The 19,244-nt window shown below is 47.5% G+C and overlaps 1 protein-coding gene across 3 annotated transcripts in view; it reads right to left on the bottom strand.

Moving 5' to 3' along the window:
• Positions 1-215: 215 nt before the first annotated feature.
• The window catches only part of MOSPD1 (motile sperm domain containing 1), a 33,508-nt gene continuing 14,479 nt past the window's right edge, over positions 216-19,244 (bottom strand). For all 3 annotated transcript variants that reach the window (XM_073358490.1, XM_073358491.1, XM_073358489.1), the window contains 2 exons: positions 9,447-9,608; positions 216-773 (listed from right to left, as the gene is read on the bottom strand). In XM_073358490.1, the coding sequence (XP_073214591.1) occupies positions 742-773; positions 9,447-9,608 (194 nt within the window). In that variant the 3' untranslated portion in view covers positions 216-741. The remainder of the gene's footprint in view (positions 774-9,446; positions 9,609-19,244) is intronic.

Here is a 19,244-nt window from a genome sequence, read left to right as displayed (position 1 = left end):
GTGAGTTTTCTCTTGCTGGATGTTATGTATCTATACTTAAATATCTTGCTACATTTGTATGTTACATGTATTTATAAAAAAAAATTACAAAAATGTTTTATGATTTACAGTTATGATGCAAAAAATGTCTATAACTGATTCCACAGTTAAGAAGACCCTATATCCCATATATTTGTTAATGATGTCAGGAAATGAGAATTAATTACTTCTCCATCTAAACTTAATGTATTTATTTCATAGTTTTTAAGTGATGGAATTTCAAATTTCATCTTAACTGACAAGCCTTATGTAAACTCTGATCATGCTGGTATTTATACATAAAATGTTATGTAGTAACCTCTGTACTTACAGCAATGGAATAAACAAATGAACCTTTCAGAATGAACAGTTTGCTTTTATAGTGATCAAACACCGATGTGAACATGGATTTAAAATAACAAATGTTGCTTTAATATGTCTTTTGTACAGTAGATGTAGATATAAAAGTTTCTTCAAAATAATTTCACAGATATCACTAAACATTCCATAGCTGTAACAGAAGCACCTAAGAGTCTTGTTGTTTATTTATAGTTATACATAGATAAAATATATATTACACTTTTGAAAGTATTTTAAATCACTGAATAGCTTTTCTAGCATCTTAATGCATCACATGAGAGTAAAAGGCAGTCCACATTCATGATGTAAATATATAGTAAGATAAGGTTGGGGTTCTTTTTTTACATCCAATTAAATCATTACTCATGTCCTCAAGATAACCATGGTGATAAGACCTGAAAGATGAGAAATGAAGAACAGTTTAATTTAACTGAATAAAGCATTCAAAGTAAAGGTCTAACAGTTTTCCATCACAGGCCAGAAAACAAGATAAGAGTGCATAAATCTACAGAGTGAAAATTTACACAGATTTCACTTAAATTATTTTATAGGAATAACTTTCAAATATTACTCAACAAAAGTTTGGCTTAATCAGAATCAATGATTGTTTAAAATGTTAGTTCTAAAGAACTAATCATGTCTAGATCATCCAGTCTGAACAGATCCAGAGATTTTAGTGGCAGAAGCGATGCACGTTCAGTGAACAATTATGGATCAGATTGTCTGGAAATTAACCTATTGTTGCTAGTCAGAGTCTGGGCAGGGACTGTCTTACTCTGCACATGCAGTACTTAGCACAATGAGGTCCTGATCTTGGCTGAGGCCTTTAGGTGCTTTTCTAATATAAATGTTGCTGGCACCACCTAAACTAAGTAACTGAAACATTGTTTTCATTTCAGCTCAATGCATTTAACAGCACCTTTATTTATAGACAGTCGTGTTGGGCAGCTTGACTTCCTGTCATCACTCACGCAGTGTGGGAAGTTCCCTCGGACTCTTCCCCAGCACCCATCAGAGTGTGCAACCAGCAGTAGAGCTACACTGAAAGGGGAGGGGCCTACAGGTGTTCGGCACTGTTGCTCTTGTATCCACTTGCTGCCTCCACTGCCAAAGGCCTTCCCCTATCAGCAGGGGAGCAGATTTAAGAGAAGTGTCAAACTTGATGTTTTACAAATAAGTTCTCTAGCCCTAATCATGCAACCTTCACCTGCCTCCAGTATTAACACTGAACTGCCGACACTCCACTTAAACCTGAAATGAACCTACTCTGTTGGGCAGACAGTGATTGATTTTGTTTGACTTGGTTTGCTTGGCCCTAATTTTCTGACCGTCCCAGATTCTGAAACAGATAATATATTAGAGTCCAGGCCTGCAAGCGCAGAAGCACCTAATGCTGCACTGTGGTGAACCCTGTAATTGTTCCGTAGTAATTGATAGGTGGTGGAAAGAACTGAGTTCAAAGGCAGCTAAACACAGAGCTGCAAGTAAAGTAGTGCTCCCTGAACCGAAAAATATCCTTCCACAGGAATGCTCATGATATCCTCTCCCTCAGCACATCTTTAAAGTGGAAGTCCACAGTTAACTCTGAGATTACTGTACAGGGCAAATGAAAATCTGCTGGCCATTGAGAGTTTCACATCATCCAGGGTTTAAAATTAGTTAACCAATAGCTTAAAAAAACCCTTGCTCATGTGAAAGTACCAAAGGAGGTTAATACTCTGCACCTGGAGCATAGTCAGCCTCAGTGCAGGTAGGTCACAATGGAAAATTAATGTGATGGTGTTGGCCTGCTGCTGCCATTCAATGTCCTAAATTGCAGGTTCTTTTTAAGAGGTCCAGGATAGAGAATTCGTGGAGCAAAGTTGCAGGAGTACTTTCCCTTTGATCAGCATTCCAACCATTCACAAACCTAAACCTGTTCTTCATACTATGGTCTAGTCTACGCTACACGGTTAGGTGGACATAAGGCAGCTTATGTTGACCTGATGATGTCAGTGTCTACACTACAGTCTTGCTCCAGCCGATGTAAGTGGTCTACTACACCAACAAAATAACTCCACCTCCACGAGAGGCGTAGGGCTTATGTCAGTGTAGTTATGGCAACGCAGTGTGTGTGTGTGTTCCTTACATCACTGTTGGCAGGACCTGTGAAATTGACAAGAATCCAGCTCCACTCTCACTTCCCTGGAGAGCTGCGTGGCTGGACCCCACTCCCAGCTGGAAGCTGGGGCGAGAACCCAGGAGGCCCTGGCCACTCCCTGCCAGGAGCTAGGCAGCCTTATCAATTTCACGGCTTCCTGAGGAGCCCCAGGCGGCTTCCCGCCCTGCTCCTGCTGTGGAACAGGGAGGGGGCAGCCTGCCGGGAGCCCAGCAGGAGCTGCCAGCAGAACTGAGGAACCAGGCTCTCAGCTCCACACACTGCCCCTCTTATGTCCATGGAAGCGCTCCTGGTGAGCCACTGACCCAAGAAGGGTAGTGTGGACATGCACCACCATGGTAATTACTGTAGTGGCTGTAAGTCAACCTAATATAGGTCGACTTTTATTTCTAGTGTAAACACACCCTCTGGCAGGCCCTAGCATAGAAAGTTATGACTACCAGAATTGGAGAGAACCTGAGCTTATCTAACTCATTTCACAACACCAAATACTGGGTTTATTAAATAGTGCATAATGGCCACTTATGCCATGTGTCAGGGGACCATGTAAAGCATTTAACTATAAAAAAGTGACTATGAACTAAAAGCAAAGACACTTTTCTCTTTCCCACCAACCCACCTAGTTACTACAGGTATAAGTCTGAGAAGAGAAGATGCACCATCCTCTCTCCATGTCAACAGATGTGCACTTTGGACAAGCAAGCAAAGTACATTCCAGACTAGAAAAGGAGGACTTGTGGCACCTTAGAGACTAACCAATTTATTAGAGCATAAGCTTTCGTGAGCTACAGCTCACTTCTTCAGATGCATATCGTGGAAACTGCAGCAGGTGCCACAAATCCTCCTTTTCTTTTTGCGAATACAGACTAACACGGCTGTTACTCTGATTCCAGACTAGGAATCTTTTCACTCCCAGGAGAACACCCAGTCGTTGGACTTTTAAATCTTGAGATTATTAGCTCAAGCACCTTATCTGATCAGCTGCTGTAATGGTACAGAGGGGAAGAGACCAGGACCCAAACCACATAAAAACCAAACACCTCAAATTGTATCCAGAAGCAAGGAAGCTAATGCAGCTGTCTGAAAAATCATGTATTATCCCATTTCTAGCACTGCATTTTGCACCTGCTATAGCTTCTGAGTGGTTTTCAAGAACAGAGCATATTGCAATCATCCAGAAGTTACAAAGTCAAGAATTACTGGATGCAGATCTGAAAAACCTATCACCACAGCCTCATATGAAGATGTTTTTGGCTACTGACACCAGGTGAAAATGTTAAAAGAACATTAAAAAAGTTAAAAAAACACCAGGTGAAAAAGGTTAAAATGCACACCCACAATACAGACTTGGACAAAGGGTGAATAAACCACCTCCAGAAGGCGCAGGGTCCACCACACAATTGAGCTTTTCCCCACCATCCCACTACCATCACCTCAATTAGATCTAGCCTAAGCCCTGGTCTACACTAGGAGTTGAGGTTGAATTTAGCAGCGTTAAATCGATTTAACCCTGCACCCGTCCACACGACAAAGCCCTTTTTTTCAACTTAAAGGGCTCTTAAAAAATAGATTTCTTTACTCCACCCCCTACAAGGGGATTAGCACTGAAATTGGCCTTGCCAGGTCGAATTTGGGGTAGTGTGGATGCAATTCGACGGTATTGGCCTCCGGGAGCTATCCCAGAGTGCTCCATTGTGACCGCTCCGGACAGCACTCTCAACTCAGATGCACTGGCCAGGTAGACAGGAAAGGCCCGTGAACTTTTGAATCTGAATCTCAATTCCTGTTTGGCCAGCGTGGCAAGCTGCAGGTGAGAACAGAGCTCATCAGCAGAGCTGACCATGGTTGAGTCCCAGAATCGTAAAAGAGCTCCAGCATGGACTGAATGGCAGGTACAGGATCTGATCGCTGTATGGGGAGAGGAATCCATGCTATCAGAACTCTTTTCCAGTTTTTGAAATGCCAAAACATTTGTCAAAATCTCCCAGGGCATAAAGAACAGAGGCCCTAACAGGGACGCAAAGCAGTGCCACGTGAAAACTTAAGGAGCCGAGGCAAGCCTATCAGAAAACCAGAGAGGCAAACAGTCGCTCCGGGTCAGAGCCCCAAATATGCTGCTTCCATGATGAGCTACACGCCATTTTAAGGAGTTCAGCCAACCGTGTGCTTTGACTCCTTCAATGGAGAGGGAGGCAACACGGAAGCAGGTTTTGGGGACGAGGAAGATGATGATGATGAGTTTGTAGATAGCTCACAGCAAGCAAGCGGAGAAACAAGTTTTCCCGACAGCCAGGAACGGTTTCTCACCTTTGACCTGGAGCCAGTACCCCCCAAACCCACCCAAGGCTGCCTCCTGACCCGCCAAGTGGAGAAGGGACCTCTGGTGAGTGTACCTTCTTAAATAGTATACATAGTTTAAAAGCATGTGTTTAATGATTGATTTGCCCTGGCATTCGCAGCCAGTACAGCTACTGGAAAAAATCTGTTAGCGTGTCTGGGGATGGAGCGGAAATCCTCCAGGGACATCTCCATAAAGCTCTCTTGGATGTACTCCCAAAGTCTTATCAAAAGGGTTCTGGGGAGGGCAGCCTTATTCCATCCTCCATGATATGATGCTTTACCACGCTAAGACAGTAGCACGTAGTCAGGAATCATTGCAGAAAAAAGCATTGCAGCGTATGTTTGCTGGCATTCAAACAACATCCGTTCTTTATCTCTCTGTGTTACCTCAGGAGAGTGAGATCATTCCTGGTCACCTGGTTGAAATAGGGTGCTTTTCTGAAGGGGACATTCAGAGGTGTCCGTTCCTGCTGGGCTGTTTGCCTATGGCTGAACAGAAATGTTCCCTGCTGTTAGCCATGGGAGGGAAGGGGTTAGCCACGTGGTGGGGGGAGACAAAATGCGACCTTGTAATGAAAGCACGTGCTATATATGTAATGTTAACAGCAAGGTTTACCGTGAAATGTGTCTTTTTAAATACCACTGTCCCTTTTTTTTTTTCCTCCACCAGCTGCATGTGTTTCAAGGATCACAGGATCTTCTCCTTCCCGAAGCTAGCGAAGATTAGACGGCGAAAAAAAAACACACTTGCGATGAAATGTTCTCTGACCTCATGCTGTCCTCCCACACTGACAGAGCACAGACGAATGCGTGGAGGCAGACAATGTCAGAGTTCAGGAAAGCACAAAATGACTGGGAGGAGAGGTGGCGGGCTGAAGAGAGGGCTGAAGCGGAGAGGTGACGGCAGCGTGATGAGAGGAGGCAGGATTCAATGCTGAGGCTGCTGGAGGATCAAACTGATATGCTCCAGCATATGGTTGAGCTGCAGGAAAGGCAGCTGGAGCACAGACCGCTGCTACAGCCCCTGTGTAACCAACCACCCTCCTCCCCAAGTTCCATAGCCTCCTCACCCAGACGCCCAAGAACGCAGTCGGGGGGTCTCCAGCCACTCCACCCCAGAGGATTGCCCAAGCAACAGAAGGCTGGCATTCAATAAGTTTTAAAGTGCTGTGTGGCCTTGTCCTTCTCTCCTCCACCACCCCACCCGGTGCTTCCCTCCATCACCCCTCCCAGGCTACCTTGGCAGTTATCCCCCTATTTGTGTGATGAATAAAGAATGCATGAATGTGAAGCAACAATGACTTTATTGCCTCTGCAAGTGGTGATCGAAGGGGGGAGGGGAGAGTGGCTAGCTTACAGAGAAGTAGAGTGAACCAAGAGGGCGTCCATCAAGGAGAAACAAACAGAAGTTTCACACTGTAGCCTGGCCAGTCATGAAACTGGTTTTCAAAGCTTCTCTGATGCGCACCGCGCCCTCCTGTGCTCTTCTAACCGCCCTGGTGTCTGGCTGCACGTAACCTGCGGCCAGACGATTTGCCTCAACCTCCCACCCCGCCATAAACGTCTCCCCCTTACTCTCACAGATATTGTGGAGCACACAGCAAGCAGTAATAACAGTGGGAATATTGGTTTCGCTGAGGTCTAAGCGAGTCAGTAAACTGCGCCAGCGCGCCTTTAAACGTCCAAATGCACATTCTACCACCATTCTGCACTTGCTCAGCCTGTAGTTGAAGCTCCTGACTACTGTCCAGGGTGCCTCTGTATGGCTTCATAAGCCATGGCATTAAGGGGTAAGCTGGGTCCCCAAGGATAACTATAGGCATTTCAACATCCCCAATGGTTATTTTCTGGTCTGGTAATAAAGTCCCTTGCTGCAGCTTTTGAAACAGACCAGAGTTCCTGAAGATGCAAGCGTCATGTACCTTTCCTGGCCATCCCACGTTGATGCTGGTGGAACGTCCCTTGTGATCCACCAGTGCTTGCAGCACTATTGAAAAGTACCCCTTGCGGTTTATGTACTCGCCGGCTTGGTGCTCCAGTGCCAAGATAGGGATATGGATTCCGTCTATGGCCCCACCACAGTTAGGGAATCCCATTGCAGCAAAGCCATCCACTATGACCTGCACATTTCCCAGACTCACTACCCTTGATATCAGCAGATCTTTGATTGCCTTGGCTACTTGCATCACAGCAGATCCCACAGTCGATTTGTCCACTCCAAATTGATTCCCGACTGACCGGTAGCTGTCTGGTGTTGCAAGCTTCCACAGGGCTATTGCCACTCGATTCTCAACTTTGAGGGCTGCTCTCATCTTGGTATTCTGGCGCTTCAGGGCAGGGGAAAGCAAGTCACAACGTTCCATGAAAGTGCCCTTACGCATGCGAATGTTTCGCAGCCACTGTGAATCATCCCAGACCTGCAACACTATGCGGTCCCACCAGTCTGTGCTTGTTTCCCGGGCACAGAATTGGCGTTCCACGGCATGAACCTGCCCCATTAGTACCATGATGCCCACGTTGCCAGGGCCTGTGGTTTGAAAGAAGTCTGTGTGCATGTCCTCATCACTCTCATCACCGTGCTGATGTCGCCTACTCGACCGGTTTCGCTTTGGCAGGTTCTGGTGCTGCATATACTCCTGGATAATGCGCGTGGCGTTTAATGTGCTCCTAATTGCCAAAGCGATCTGAGCGGGCTCCATGCTTGCCGTGGTATGGCGTCCGCACAGAAAAAAGGCACGGAACAATTGTCTGCCGTTGCTCTGACGGACGAGGGGCAACTGACCACATGTCTTACAAGGTTGGCTTACAGGGAATTAAAAATCAACAAAGGGGGTGGCTTTACATCAAGGAGAAACAAAAACAACTGTCACACAGAATGGCCCCCTCAAGGATTGAACTCAAAACCCTGGGTTTAGCAGGCCAATCAATGCTCAACCCATGGAGCTATCCCTCCCCGCGGTATTCCAGGCAGGACTGAATCTCCATTAAACTTTTCAAGGTGCCCCTGACAGACCACACCGAAACGACTGTCAGCCGTTGATTTCAGGGAGGGAGGGAGGGGGGAGCAAATGAACACAAAACAAATCTCGTCTATTTCTTGTTTTGATCCACTCCATCTATCTTTTACATCTTTGGCTGGCAGCAGACAATAGGACTACTAGCCATCCTCATCTCCTGGCTGCCAGAAGACTGTGCAATAGGACTGCCGGCAGGACTAAAGAGAATGACCTGGTCGAGTCACTGCTGTTTTAGTCCCTGTGCCCATGTCTGCCCAGGCACTCCTGACCGACCATACCGAGGCGGCCAAGAGCACCTTGGACATGATGACGATGGTTATCAAGCCTATTGCACCGTCTGCTGCCAAAAGGCAATGAGCTGCTGCTGTGTAGCAATGCAGTACTGCGTCTGCCAGCACCCAGGAGACGTACGGTGACAGTGAGCTGAGCGGGCTCCATGCTTGCCGTGGTATGGCGTCTGCACAGGTAACTCGGAAAAAAGGTGCGAAACGATTGTCTGCCATTGCTTTCACGGAGGGAGGGCCTAACGACATGTACCCAGAACCACCTGCGACAATGTTTTTGCCCCATTAGGCATTGGGATCTCAACCCAGAATTCCAATGGGCGGCGGAGCCTGCGGGAACCATGGGATAGCTACCCACAGTGCAACGCTCCGGAAGTCGACGCTAGCCTCGGTACTGTGGAAACACTCTGCCAAGTTAATGCACTTAGAACATTTTGTGTGGGGACACACAATCGACTATATAAAAACAATTTCTAAATTCTAGAACTTCTATAAATTCGACCTAATTTCGTAGTGTAGACATACCCTAAGTTTCAGGCTGCTCATCCTCATTTGAGTCCTGATCTCAGCCAGGCAATAGGAAAGCAGAGAGCGAGTCCAACGCTACTTTCCTTTAAGTCAGCACTGGTTGCTGATGAGTAACACAAGGCGCTCTCTCCATGAGATAAGTGGCTGCCTTCTCACTCCTTTCATTTTAAGGAGTAAGTCACAGGTTTGGGAATCAGATGCAGGTATTGCCCCTGTCCATTCACCCTTTAAGTGCGGTTCTGTTTCTCATGACTAAAAGCTAGGGTAAAAGGAGACAGCTCTTCACATTAGATCTCTTCTGGGTTAGAGGGGATGAAGAGAAGGAATTTCCAGTATCAACAGATAAGATGACTGAACTACAATTTTACAGTGTAGAAGTCCTGGCTGAGAATACGTAGGAAACAGCAATGTATTTCAGTAGCTTTCTTTGACAAATGAGGTGGAGTAGACGCCTATATGCCAGGTTCCTGTTTTGAGGGTCAAATAAGACACTTATCCAGAACACTTATATTTCTAATGGTGAGGGCTTCCATCTCCATCAAATACTACTGTGACCTTCTATGCTAAGTACAAGTGGAGATGGAACAGAATGAAATTAGTCTTGACCCTGGCCCTGAGACACGAAAGTACATCTTCTCATCAAGCCAGCAGTGTATTTCACAGAAGTTCCTTTGATCGACATTTTGACTCCAGTAGAGACTGGAAAAAAGCTGTTTAAAAAATCCTTTTTAAAACACTTACCTAAAACATAAGCAGCTACTAGCTTTTGATTCACACTTAAATGGAGGTAGAGAGGCACCACGGATTCCACTTCCCCCAGTGTCGGTAGCATTAGTGCTCCAATGCATACTATTCCTAGGAATACTGTTAGTAAACTAGGTCCCGATGAGGCAGATCTGTTTTCTGAAAAACAAAAATGGCATTCATTGCAATGAAAGTCTGCAGCGCTTCAAATGTAAATGTTTTGCATTCTGGAAAAATGTTTATAGCGCATGTGTGAGAGATGTTGCATTTGTCATGCCCCTATGGTCACCTCATCTACACTCTGCCCATTTCTCCAACTCTACTGGGATTAATTTTAACATTTCAAATCACCAGCCCACTTTCAAACATCCTTTTTCCTGAAGGATTACAATTACAAATATGTTTCCTTCTTTTCCCTATCTCCAGGGCTCAAGTTACACTAGTGGGAGGTGCAGGATCTTTGATCCCATGGCACGATTATGGTCTAATAGCCCACGATATCACTGGAGAGCTGGGAATCCATACATTCCACTGATGTAAGACATTTATTTCTAGCACTGGTATATTTGGATATCAACCGTAATCACAACATTATGACTTACAGAAGAGCTGTTTTGGACATATATTAGAAAATGTTGTTGCTTATGATCCTTTAAAGCCATCCAGAAATGCAAGCTGGCACAGAATGCAGCAGACACTTGGTATGTGAAGGACCTTACTTCAAACATATTAGACCAGCACACCATGATCTGTACTGGCTGCCTCTTGGTTTCTGGATGAAGTTTAAGGTCCTAATATTGACTTACAAAGCCCTAAATGTTTTAGGAGCTGAGAAAGTGCCTCCCTCTGTGTGCTACTATAGCTGAGACCAGGAGAAGCCCTTGAGCGGCAGCCATGCATAAATGAGAGGGGTCTGCTGGCTGAACATTCTCAGCGAGGGCTCTGCAGCATTGGAATTCACTGCCCCACTTGGTCCTGGATCAAATGCCTTCAGGGTACATTGCAAACTCATCTTTTCCCCAGGCATTTCTGGGTGGGAAAGTGCTGAAAAGGGTGGGGGGGGATTGGAGCTTGGAAGCTGCTTCTGGGTGGGAAAGTGCTGAAAAGGGTGGGGGGGGATTGGAGCTTGGAAGCTGCCCAGTTTGCTATTGGTGGATTATACTGAATTTTACTGCTGCACTTGTGACGGATTGCTCAGCTATGTTGAGGGTACTGTGACAAAGCTCTGTCCTTGCCTCCATGGGTCCCACATTTCCTGGCGGATTTCGCTAGCCTCAGAGGCTCACTGTGACCCTCCACGTAACCCTTCTTTCTCTAGAGACAAGGGTCACAGTCTACTGAGCCACTTTCATCATAAGCCAGCAAGGGAGGTGAGGAGAAGCTATCCTTCCTTGCACAGTCTCTGTTGTCTCACAGTCTCAGTGATTAATCAGGGGCAAAGGTGGGGCGGGGGGGGAGCCCGGGCCCACCCTCTACTCCGGGCTCCAGCCCAGGGACCCTAATAGTATCAGCTATGGTAGCTGACCTTTTAGAAACATGACATGTACAATTCCCTGGGCTACTTCCCCCACAGCAGCCCTCACTTCCTCAAGCTCCACTTCACCCTTACCTCAGGGCCTCCTTCCTTGTGCCTGATATGGTGTGTACTACTCAGCCTCTCCAACAGCACAACTTCCTCCCACAGCTCCTGACATGCACCCCCACCTGACTGCCTGGGAGGCTTTTAACTAGTTTCAGCCAGCCCCTGATTGGCTTCAGGTGTCCCAATCAACCTAGCCTTCTCCCTGCCTTCTGGAAAGTTCTTAATTGGCCCCAGGTGTCTTAATTGACCTGGAGCAGCTTACATTTCACTTAACCTGGCACCAGGGATTTGTTTAGTCTGGACCAAATATATCTATCTCCCACTACTTTTCTACAGCCATCTGGCCTTGCCCCGTCACATATCCGCCCTCCCCCCCCCCTTGCTCAACACCATAGAGTTGGGCATCTTGGGACGCCAGGCAGTATGCTCATGACAGACAATCAGCGTTGCCATGGTGGCATCCAGCCCTGTGCCATATGCGGAACTGGAATGGTTGGAGGGATAAGAACCACCTGGTGACCCTTGCATTCTTTTCCTTATTCTGCTGTATCCACTGGAGGGGTGCATGGTCTGTCACAAGAGTAAATCGCTGGCTTAAGAGGTAATAACGCAGCGTCTCAATAGCCCATTTGACAGCAAGGCATTCTCTCTTGACTACTGCGTATTTCTGTTCTCTTGGGAGAAGCTTTCTGCTTAGATAGAGGATTGGGTGTTCCTCTTCTCCCATCATTTGCGACAGAACTGCTCCCAACCCAACCTTGGAAGCGTCTGTTTGTAAAATAAATTCCCTGTTAAAGTCCGGGGCTATGAGTACGGGGTCATTACAGAGGGCCGTCTGAAGATCTGTAAATGCCCCCTCTGCTGCGTCAGTCCACTTTACCATGTCTGGACCTCGGGCCTTCACCAGGTCCATTAGGGGACTTGCCCTAGTGGCAAAGTGGGGAATCAACCATCGGTAGTATCCTACCATGCCTAGAAACGCACGGACCTGCTTCTTTCAGGTCGGCCGGGGCCAGTTTTGAATTGCCTCTAGCTTATTCGTTTGGGGCTTCACTATGCCCCTTCCCACAATATATCCCAGGTACCTAGCCTCTGCTAGCCCTCTGGCGCATTTAGAAGGATTAGCAGTGAGGCCAGCCCGCCTTAAGGTGCGCAGTACTGCCTCAACTTTCTCCAAGTGGGTTCCCCAGTCTGGCATATAGATGACATCATCTAGGTATGCAGCTGCATAACTAGTATGGGGGCGCAGCAGCTTATCCATGAGGCGCTGGAATGTGGCTGGGGCCCCATGTAGCCCAAAAGGGAAGATGGTGTACTGGAATAGCCCATCCGGGGTGGAGAATGCTGTCTTTTCTTTAGCTTCTTTGGTCAGAGGAATCTGCCAGTACACTTTTGTCAGATCCAGTGTAGTCAAGAATCGGGCACTACCCAGTCGGTCAACCAGTTCGTTGTTGCATGGTACGGAGTATGCATCAAACTGGGATATTTCATTCAGTCGGCGTAAGTCATTACAGAAACTCATGGTACCGTCAGGTTTAGGCACTAGAACAATTGGACTGGACCACTGACTGTAAGATTCTTCAATAACCCCTAATTCTAACATTTTCTTTACTTCAGCCTTGATTTCTTCTCTTTTGGCTGCTGGGATTCGGTAGGGTCTCAATGTTACCTTGGCTCCGGGGATTGTGCGGATATGGTGATAGGTCTCAGTCATCTGCCCTGGTTTTGTAGAGAACACATCTATGTTGCGATTAATCATGTTGGCTGTCTCGATCTTTTGGATTGGCGTCAAGTCAGATGATATCCTCACTTGCTCGTGTAAGTTATCCTCCTGGGGAAGGGTCTCCTGCATGACGAAGCATGCCTCTCGATCCTGCCAAGGTTTTAGAAGATTGATGTGGTAAATTTGCTCCGATTTCGGTGGCCTGGCTGCCGCACCTTATAGTTCACCTCTCCCACGGCTTCGATTATTTCGTAGGGTCCCTGCCACTGGGCCAACAGTCTATTTTCTGCTGTGGGCACCAGTACCATCACCCGATCCCCTGGTTGGAACTGTCGAAGCTTTGCTTGGTGGTTACAATGAGTTTGCTGGGTCTCCTGTGCTCTCTCCAAGTGCTCCCATACAATGGGCGTAACTCAGGCTATCCAATCTCTCATCTGCAGTTCATGCTCAACTATGTTCCTTCTGGGATTTGGCTCCTCTTCCCAGGCTTCTCTGGCTCTATCCAATATGTCCCGAGGGTGGCGCCCATATAGACGTTCGAATGGAGAGAAACCCGTGGAGGCTTGCGGAACCTCCCGGATGGCAAACATGAGGTAAGGCAATAGAGTATCCCAATCTTTCCCATCCCGGCTCACCACTTTCCTGATCATGGCCTTGAGGGTCCTATTGAATCTTTCCACAAGGCCATCTGTTTGTGGGTGGTATACAGAGGTCCGTAGGGCTTGTACATGGAGCAATGAACAGAGATCTTTCATCAACTTGGACATGAAAGGTGTCCCTTGATCAGTCAATATCTCCTTGGGTAGCCCAACCCAGGCAAAGATCCGTACTAGCTCCTTAGCTATTGTCTTGGAAGCTGTGTTGCGCAGGGGAACAGCTTCCAGGTACCGGGTTGCATAGTCCAGTACAACAAGCACATGCTGATGGCCCCGAGCTGTCTTCTCTAGGGGCCCTTCCAGATCCATGGTTATCTGTTCGAAAGGAACCTCTATTATTGGAAGAGATATCAAAGGAGCCCGCAAGTGCGGGCGAGGGCTATGTAACTGATACTCCGGACAAGAGGTGCACTGTCGCTGGACATCTTCATGTAATCCTGGCCAGAAGAACCTCCGCAGGATCCGTGCCTGGGTTTTCTCTACCCCAGGTGTCCTCCAAACAGGTGACTGTGGGCGAGACTCAATATGGCTTTTTGATTTTTTGTGGCACCAGAAGTTGTTGTATCTCTTGCTCCTGCATTTGCACCACGCAGTATAGGAGATCTTTCTTCACTATAAAGTAAGGTCTGGGACTCCGGACCTTCATAGAATATCAGGGTTGGAAGGGACCTCAGGAGGTCATCTAGTCTAGCCCCCTGCTCAAAGCAGGACCAATCCCCAATTTTTGCCCCAGATCCCTAAATGGCCCCCCTCAAGGATTGAACTCACAACCCTGGGTTTAGCAGGCCAATGCTCAAACCACTGAGCTATCCCTCCCCCATACCTTCCCATTCACGGGTATCCCATCGATCTCGGCCACCTCTTTCCTGGCGTTATCATATCTGGGGTCCTCTGCCTGGTCCTGCCCAAAAGTCTCTCTCCCGGGACTAACCTGCCCAAGCTCCCAGGGGCCAGCTTCTGCTTCTTCCAACAGCTTGCCGCCGTCATGGCTGGGGGCAGCTTCTGGCTCATCTTCTGTGGTGGAAGTTTCTCTGTTGGCCGCTTGCGTCCATCTGCCTACTTGGGAGGTCTTCTGGCCCCGGGTCAGGATCCGGGTTCCCAAGGCCTTTGCAGCCTTCCTCTCTTTTTTTGTCTTCTGGGTCTTTCGGGGGGCTGAGAACAGATCCTGAGAAATCTCAGTGAACATTGGGGGTTGACATTCCACCGGTGATGAATCGCTGTCCTCAGGGTCCCCACCTCCCTCCAGCCTCTCCAGGGGAGTAAAATATCAAACCCTAGATAGTCCCTCCCAATGACTACAGGATATGGAAGTTTAGGAACTACACCTACGGTCATCTCAATGGGGTTTCCCTTAACCTCTATCTCCACTGGGATGGTGGGGTCATGGCTCACGGCCCCATGCGCGCATGTCACTGCTACGCGTTTGGCTTGTAGTAGCTGACTATTTTTTACCAGCTTACCCGATATGAGGGTGATAGCACTCCCAGAGTTCACAAGCACTGTAGTCTCTGCTCCATTTATCCTCACTGGCCTGGTGTAATTATGCGGGGCTAATGCGACCCCCGTGAGGTGGATAAGGGAGCATGGGACCTCCCAATCCCCCAAGTTTCATTGCATAGGCTCCTCGGTGCTGGTACACTGTGCTGCTACGTGTCCCCACTCCCCACATGCATAACATCTGTAATTTCTTTTAATCACTCCCCTATCCCGGGGGTTAGGGGGTTGAGTCCCAGGGTTCCCCCCACTCAGGCCAATCCCTTCCTTCTGGGGCCCCCATTGGTTTTCAGCCCCCCCCCTTCTTCCACCTAGGACTCCCCAGGGGTTTGGCTGCCCAACCTTCCAGGGTTGCGGTAGGGTGCTTGCTTCGAAAGGAGCCTTCCTTGTGTAGTCGGGTCAGTTTCCTGGCTGTCATCCGTCTTTCTACCAGTGTGATCATCTCGTCATACGTGGATGGATTGTTCTGGCCTACCCATTTGCGGAGATCTGGCAGCAGTCCCCGCATGTAATGCTCAATGACCAGGGTCTCCAAAATCTCTTCCGGCCTGCACACCACGGGCTGTAACCACTTCTGTGCGAGGTGTATGAGGTCGAATAGCTGGGACCTCAGGGGTTTGTTCTCCTGGTATTTCCCATGGAACCTCTGGGCCCTTATCGCTGCCGTTACCCCTGATCGTGCTAGGATCTCTGCCTTCAGATGGGTATAGTCAGTGGCATCCGTGGCAGGCAAGTCAAAGTAGGCCTTCTGGGCCTCTCCACACAAAAAAGGGGCGACAATGCTGGCCCACTGCTCCTGGGGCCACACTTCATGCTGAGCAGTTCTTTCGCATGAGAGGAGATATGCCTCTACGTCATCTCCTGACGTCATCTTTGGAAGACGACCACTGGCCCTCAGGGTTCGCATCCCGTCGGACCCCCGGGCCTGGGTGGTGAGGATCTTCAGCTGGTCCACCACCTCTCTCAAGAGGACACAGTCTTGGGTCGCCTGGCTCATCAATAATTGATTGGTTTCCTGCTGTAGCCGCATAGACTCCTGTTGTGCCATTGCCTGAACCCGGGTGGCCTCCTGCTGGGCTGCCATGGCTTGTACCAGAGCTCTGATCACCTCCTCCATTGTGGTACAAAGCAAACAAACAAAAACAAAACAAAATCCAAAACCCTAGTGCACTTTTTTTTTTTTAAACCTCTTCTGCCATGCTGTGAATGAAATCCCACTTCTAACACCAGTTGGGACAAAGCTCTGTCCTTGCCTCCGTGGATCCCGCTAGCCTCAGAGGCTCACTGTGACCCTCCACATAACCCTTCTCTCTCTAGAGACAAGGGTCACAGTCTACTGAGCCACTTTCATCATAAGCCAGCAAGGGAGGTGAGGAGAAGCTATCCTTCCTTGCACAGTCTCTGTTGTCTCCCAGTCTCAGTGATTAATCAGGGGGCAAAGGTTGGGGGGGGGGAGCCCAGGCCCATCCTCTACTCCAGGCTCCAGCCCAGGGACCCTAATAGTATCAGCTATGGTAGCTGACCTTTTAGAAACATGACATGTACAATTCCCTGGGCTACTTCCCCCACAGCAGCCCTCACTTCCTCAAGCTCCACTTCACCCTTACCTCAGGGCCTCCTTCCTTGTGCCTGATATGGTGTGTACTACTCAGCCTCTCCAACAGCACAACTTCCTTCCACGGCTCCTGACATGCACCCCCACCTGACTGCCTGGGAGGCTTTTAACTAGTTTCAGCCAGCCCCTGATTGGCTTCAGGTGTCCCAATCAACCTAGCCTTCTCCCTGCCTTCTGGAAAGTTCTTAATTGGCCCCAGGTGTCTTAATTGACCTGGAGCAGCTTATATTTCACTTAACCTGGCACCAGGGATTTGTTTAGTCTGGACCAAATATATCTATCTCCCACTACTTTTCTATAGCCATCTGGCCTTGCCCCGTCACAGTACCTAAGGGCAAAAACTCCCCGAGCACCCCCTGTTCTGCAGCTGGGATGGCTGCTCCCTGGTCTGAGGCAGACACTTGGAATGTGGCTTCACAGAGCTGCCCAGGTCCATCCCTTCTCCAGCAGTGCAGTCTGACAGCTAATTACTATCGACCTGGCAATGGGATGTTTCAGCAATGCTTGGGGATGTGCCAAGCACACTGACTCTATTCCCTGGCTTATTAGGGCACAGGATCTTCCATGGCTGACAGTCAGCAAGGGAAGAATATTTAAAGATGCTGCACAGCCTGAAGAAATCTCCCTTTATTTACAGCTCCAAAACAGAGCTCAGCCAGGGATAGGCAGCAGGCTCCCTTAGGCCAAAAAGTTCCCCCCTTCTCAATTGCAATCAAGGGAGAAAAGTAGAATTGGCACGTCCCCATCTCTGCCCCCCAACCCTAAATGGGTAGGATCCCTGACAACTGTCCCTTTTCAGTGCTCAGGGTAGAAGAGGCCCCTCCCCTGCATAAAAGGTTTGGATTTTAAACTAAAATCCCAGCACTGTCTTCCTTCCATGATGGAGCTGCACCTGCACTACGGCTATAGAACACCACTAACCCAGTAGGGGACAGTGATTCAGCCACTAGAGCCCATTTTCTAATAACACACAAGGTCCAATGTTGCCAAAAGAGAATGCAGACAAGGATAGAACCCCATTCTTAGCACACCTTACTGGTTGTAGTACAGTAGGTAACTGTTCAAAGGCTCTAGAAACACTTAGTATTACTGCCCCCCCATTTTTTTAAAAGAGAGTTACTGATATGTTGGAGTCTGAAAGATCTTCCCACAGAATCTTTAGAGCCATTAGCATTTAGCCAAGTTTTATACCTAGTTTTTTGAAGTATGAATTCAAAGCATACATGAAAATGGCTCCTGTTTTCAAAATTGATTTTGCAGTTCTGAGAGGGATGCCAGCAATGCTGGTCCCATTTTAACCCTACCAATCAGATGTTCTTAGTTTGCATGTCTGTATACTCGTTATACTGTTCCTCTGCTCTGTCTGCTCCATTCTTGTCAGCAAACATATTATGGTAACAAACTAAATTCTTATGCACCGGCATGCCATATTGCATCAGCTCACTGGTCCATATAATCTAATATTCTGTTTCAAACAGTGGCCTGTACCAGATGCTTCAGAGGAAGGTACAAGGAACCCCGTAATGAAATAGCGTGACCACAGCAAAGTTTCTTCCCAATCTCCATCAATTAGTGGTTGATTTAAAACCAGAGGCATAAGAGATCATGTATGTGTCTGATTCAAATCCCATTGAAGTCAATGGAAACTCACCACTGGGTTTTGGGATCAGACCCTAAACCTGTTATTTTTTTTTACACTATCAAGTGGGAATACTCATGGTTACAATATCTTTTTTTAAAACTGTTCCAAGATACATTCAACTGAAGAACACAACTCCCCTGCCAATCTGGGACTTACATTATGTAGAGACAGTTGGTCACTATTTTGTTTTAGCAAGAGGAATTCTCTCATGCACACATCTTTCCTGAAATGTGATGCAAACTGGAGAACATCCAGAGGAGAGCAACAAAAATTATTAAAGGTCTAGAAAACATGAAGTATAAAGAAGATTGAAAAAATTGGGTTTGTTTAGTCTGGAGAAGAGGAGAGACATGACAATAGTTTTCAAGCACAAAAAAGGTTGTTGCAAGAAGGAGGGTGAAAAATTGTTCTCGTTAACCTTGGAAGATAGGACGAGAAGCAATGGGCTTAAATTGAAACAAGAGAGGTTTAGGTTGGACATTAGGAAAAACTTCCTGTCAGAGAAGTTAAGCCCTGGAACCAATTGCCAAGGGAGGTTGTAGAATCTCCATCACTGGAGATTTTTAAGAGCAGGTTAGACAAACACCTGTCAGGAATGGTCTAGATAATATTTAGTCCTACCATGAGTGCAGGGGACTGGACTAGATGACCTGTTGAGGTCCCTTCCAGTCCTACTCTTCTATAATTCTATGCAAAGTTACCTAGGGTGGGATTCACAAGTGGGACTTTGTATAGTTAATTATTTATACAAAGTGGGCAGCTTCAATAGGAGAGATCTGCTCCACAGCAGAGTGACTAGGGAATTCTCTTGGAAAGTGGGAGACCTAAGTTCAAATCCCTGCTCCATATGCGGGGAGAACTTGAATCCAGGTCTCCCACACCCTGCGTGCTCTAACCCCTGGGATAAAGGTCATAAGGGGGACACTGCCCTCACCATTTTGTGTGGGTTTAGACATGCCCTAAGCCAGTGGTTCCCAACCTTTCCAGACTACTAGACCCCTTTTAGGAGTCTGATTTGTATTGTGTACCCCAAGTTTCACCTGACTTAAAACTACTTGCTTACAAAATCAGACATCAAAATAC

The sequence above is a fragment of the Lepidochelys kempii genome, chromosome 9, assembly GCF_965140265.1.
Source record: "Lepidochelys kempii isolate rLepKem1 chromosome 9, rLepKem1.hap2, whole genome shotgun sequence".
In the NCBI taxonomy this organism is placed as follows: Eukaryota; Metazoa; Chordata; order Testudines; family Cheloniidae; genus Lepidochelys; species Lepidochelys kempii.
Note: the sequence above shows the minus strand (reverse complement) of the source record. Positions and strands in the feature narration are given on the sequence as shown.